Source organism: Phacochoerus africanus, chromosome 9, assembly GCF_016906955.1.
Source record: "Phacochoerus africanus isolate WHEZ1 chromosome 9, ROS_Pafr_v1, whole genome shotgun sequence".
Taxonomy (NCBI): domain Eukaryota; kingdom Metazoa; phylum Chordata; class Mammalia; order Artiodactyla; family Suidae; genus Phacochoerus; species Phacochoerus africanus.
The window spans coordinates 80151074-80154789 of record NC_062552.1 but is presented as its reverse complement, the minus strand read 5'-3'; the positions used below and the strand labels follow the sequence as shown (position 1 = coordinate 80154789).

General features: G+C 35.9%; 1 protein-coding gene across 1 annotated transcript; it reads right to left on the bottom strand.

Annotated features, from left to right (window-relative positions):
- Positions 1-2771: 2771 nt before the first annotated feature.
- Positions 2772-3716, bottom strand: LOC125136822 (olfactory receptor 4S2-like). The gene has a single exon (XM_047797647.1). It carries the CDS (start codon positions 3708-3710, stop codon positions 2772-2774), a length of 939 nt encoding a protein of 312 aa, XP_047653603.1. The 5' UTR covers positions 3711-3716.

The window sequence follows — 3716 nt, the reverse complement described above, 5'->3', positions numbered from 1 at the left end:
CTCTAGTGCCTTTTGGATTTTGCTTACTTATTTGTGACCTATGTTTTTTCTCTCTCTTAATAATGTTATAATCTCAATCTCTAGGGTAATAAAGTTTCATAATAACACTATTGTTTTCTCGTCCTTATGGTGGACACTCAGTTAATCTTTGTATCTGGAGACTAAACCCTTCTGCTCTGAGTTTTCTTTTCATTGTTTCTTTTAAATTATTCCCATCTGTCTTCTCTGTTCTCCTGGAAAAAATATGAATTGAATGTTGGACCTGCTGGCTTGAATCTTTATATTTCTGGGTTTTATGCTTTCCTATTTTCCATTTTTTTGATTTTTTTTTAAATTATACTTTCATGAAGAGATGTGATTCTATCTTTCAACCTCTGTTGATGTGCTTTAATTTTTTATTATTCTTTTTATTTAGTTTCCAAAAGTAATTTTTATTGTTTTTTTTAAATTATCATATTCTTATTTCAGTATTACAAATATTTTCTCTCATCAGTGTGAAGACATGAATGATATTTTAAAGTGTATTTTTTTCCTGTGTTATGCATATTTCCACCAAATTCCTTTTGGCCTTCCTTGAGACTTTTTTTTTTCCTTCAAATATCAAATGTATATTAAAGAATTAGGTAGCAAAAATTTGACCGATTTTTGCATCAATAGAGCAGTGCTTACTAATTTGTAGGCTTCTGGTCAGTGCTCAGATTGAAAGACAGCCATTCTATTTGTATCTCCAAAGACAGAATGCAAAAGACTTTTTAAAAATATCATTCAGTTTCTTAATGCAAAAATGCCAATATTCCATCTGAATAGCTTATGCCTGTTTGAGAAAGTAGGAGTGAGGGGTGGGGTGGAAAGAGGCAATGGGAGATTGAACTATTCCTTTCTCTTAATCTCTTTCTTACCAGCCCTGCACCCCACCATCTCCCTTACCTGGTGTCCTGGCATCTGCATAAGAGATTCTGGAAGATAAGTCTGTGTATTTCTTCTCAGTATTCCTGTCAGTTGGTACTTTAGAGTTAGCCTTTACTTTGCTAAATCAGTTACTAAGCCTCTGTCGTCTCTTTTCCAAATATTGTTGGAATCTTTTCTCTGCATCTAATTTCTGTCCCCTTATCTTTGTTCTTATGAGTCTAAACTTCTTCCTCTTTGTTGTCATTGTTACTATCACTATTATCATTATTTTATTTAGATCTTAGGAAGAAAAAGGAAAATTAATGTAGCTTGCCATTTTAAATATAATTTCAGTGTATATATAATTTTTTAACCAGGTGTTTATAATTAGAATAGAATGATATTTTTTTTGCAGAGGAAAGGTAATATGAAAAATAACTATAGGGAAATGCAACAAAATGTTAATGGTGATTACGTATGAAAGGACTGAAGTGCAGAGAAAACATTAAACAGTTTTTAAAAGTCCTACTCACAAGCTACTGTTATATGTCCACCCCAGCAGCAAAGGAGAAACTGGTAAATGCAATATGTTAGCAGTGTCACCATAATGTTAAGTCTCTTCCTCAGGAAAAGAAGGAACGATGGATATTGGGATAACAATCAGCATATACTGTCACAGGTATCATGTAAATCTAGCTCTGTGCTGTATATGAGGAGCAGAAAAGAAATAAGAAACATTATTTAGTCTTAATAAATTGTGGAAATCCATTAAAAAACAAAAACCAGAAAAAAAAATGTGTCCAATACAGGAGTGCTTAAAGTATACAGAAAATAAACATTGGATGGAAATAATCAGAGGAGATTTCTTGAAAGATCTGGGTCATGAAACAACATCTAAAAAATTCCTCAGAATAAAAATGCCTTTTTTGAAGTATAGAGAAGTCCAGCTATTCTCCAGCTTCACTGAGGACATAACAAAAAAGAAGCATACTTAATCTATTTGGTCAAAATTGAAAACAATTTAAACTAAAATTTCATAATAGAAATGTATCTCCTTGACTTAGTCATTTCAGTAATTCAAATGTCAATTTGTTTTAGTTGTTTTAATTAACTTATTCTGTGTATTGCAAAAAGATTTATTTCAGTAAAAATAATAAACTACTTGAGTGATAGAGTATTCAAATTCTCCAATACAATCTTTTAGAAAGTTGCTCCACACCAAAATATGTGAAATATTCTTTTTTTTTTTCCCCTGTACGGAAACCATCATTGGGAAGTTAATCAGTTTATATTAGCGTCTTCATTATATGCAGTGCATATTTCTATGTCTGCATTTGTTATACTGTAGTATAATTTTCTTTTTGTGAATCTATTTCACGTTCCAGATTATGCAATATTTGTGGGAAAAGACTAGAAAAGGAAGAGAAGAAAGGAAGAAGGAAAGAGAGAGAGAGAGGAAGGAAGAAAAATGGCAGTGAGGAAGAGAGGGAGAGAGAGAGAGAGAAGGCAGCTCCTAGGAAGTTATACTTCTTTTCTAGAAGAAATTATCTGATTCCTTGGAGATAGCTTTCTCTTGCAATGCTGTTCTAAACCACTGAATTATAGGTTAAGAGAGTTAGATTTGAATTGAAGGGATCTAAAGCAGTTAAATGAGACAGGAGAGGGAGTGTTTACTCTCCTACTCTAGAAGTAAAAGAGGACAAACCTTGCCAGTATGGAAAGGTTTAAATTTAGCCCATGGAAAGGCAGAAAAATGAAGTCGCCTCAAAGTATTCCCTTTTAAATGAAAAGTATGACATAGTTGAATTTTGGAGATTATTCCTTAAAGGTATTAACAAGAACCATTGAATGTATCAACTCTCTGATTTTGCAATTCTGACAAACTATCCCTTCTGCTTTTCCTTCAAGGAGACCTGGCGACTCCATAGCCGTCTCATGGCATTCTTTACATCCTCATTCCTCAGAGTATAGATCAGTGGGTTTAGCATTGGGGTGATTGTGGTATAGAACACAGACACAGCTTTATCCAGTGGGAAAGTTGTGGATGGGCGGAGGTAAATAAAGATACAAGGGACAAAGAAGAAAGTTACTACGGTGAAATGAGATCCGCAGGTAGAGAGAGCCTTGCGCCGGCTCTCAGCAGACCGCTTCCGAAGACTAAATAAAATGATTGTGTAGGAGGCCAGGAGGATGAGGAAACACCCCAGAGAAATGAGACCACTATTGGCAATCACCAGCATATTTACCAGGGTTGTGTCAGCACAGGCAAGTTGTAGAACTGGGTGGACATCACAAAAGTAGTGGTCAATGACCTGAGCATTGCAGAAGGGCAGCTGGAAGGTCAGGAGGGTCTGAACAAAGGAGTGAGCCAGGGCTCCTAACCAGGATAGTGATGCTAGCATAGTGCAGGCATTGGCACTCATGATGGTGGTATAACGGAGAGGTTGGCAGATGGCGGCATAACGGTCAAAAGCCATGACAGTCAACACAAAAATCTCAGCACAACCAAAAAAGTGGAAGGTAAACATCTGGGTTACACAGCCCCAGTAGGAAATAACCTTTTTCTCAGACACAAAGTCTGCAATCATCTTGGGTGCTGTGGCTGAGGAGTAGGCAAGGTCCACAAAGGACAGGTTACTAAGGAAGAAGTACATGGGTGTTTGAAGCTGGGGATCAGAAAAGACCATAAGCAAAATAAGCAGGTTTCCCACCATGATCACCATGTAGAAGAAAAGGAATAAAGGAAAAAACATCAGCTGCATTCCAGGATCTTGGGAAAGTCCTAGAAATATAAATTCAGTAACATTGTTGACCACTTCCATGGGGAC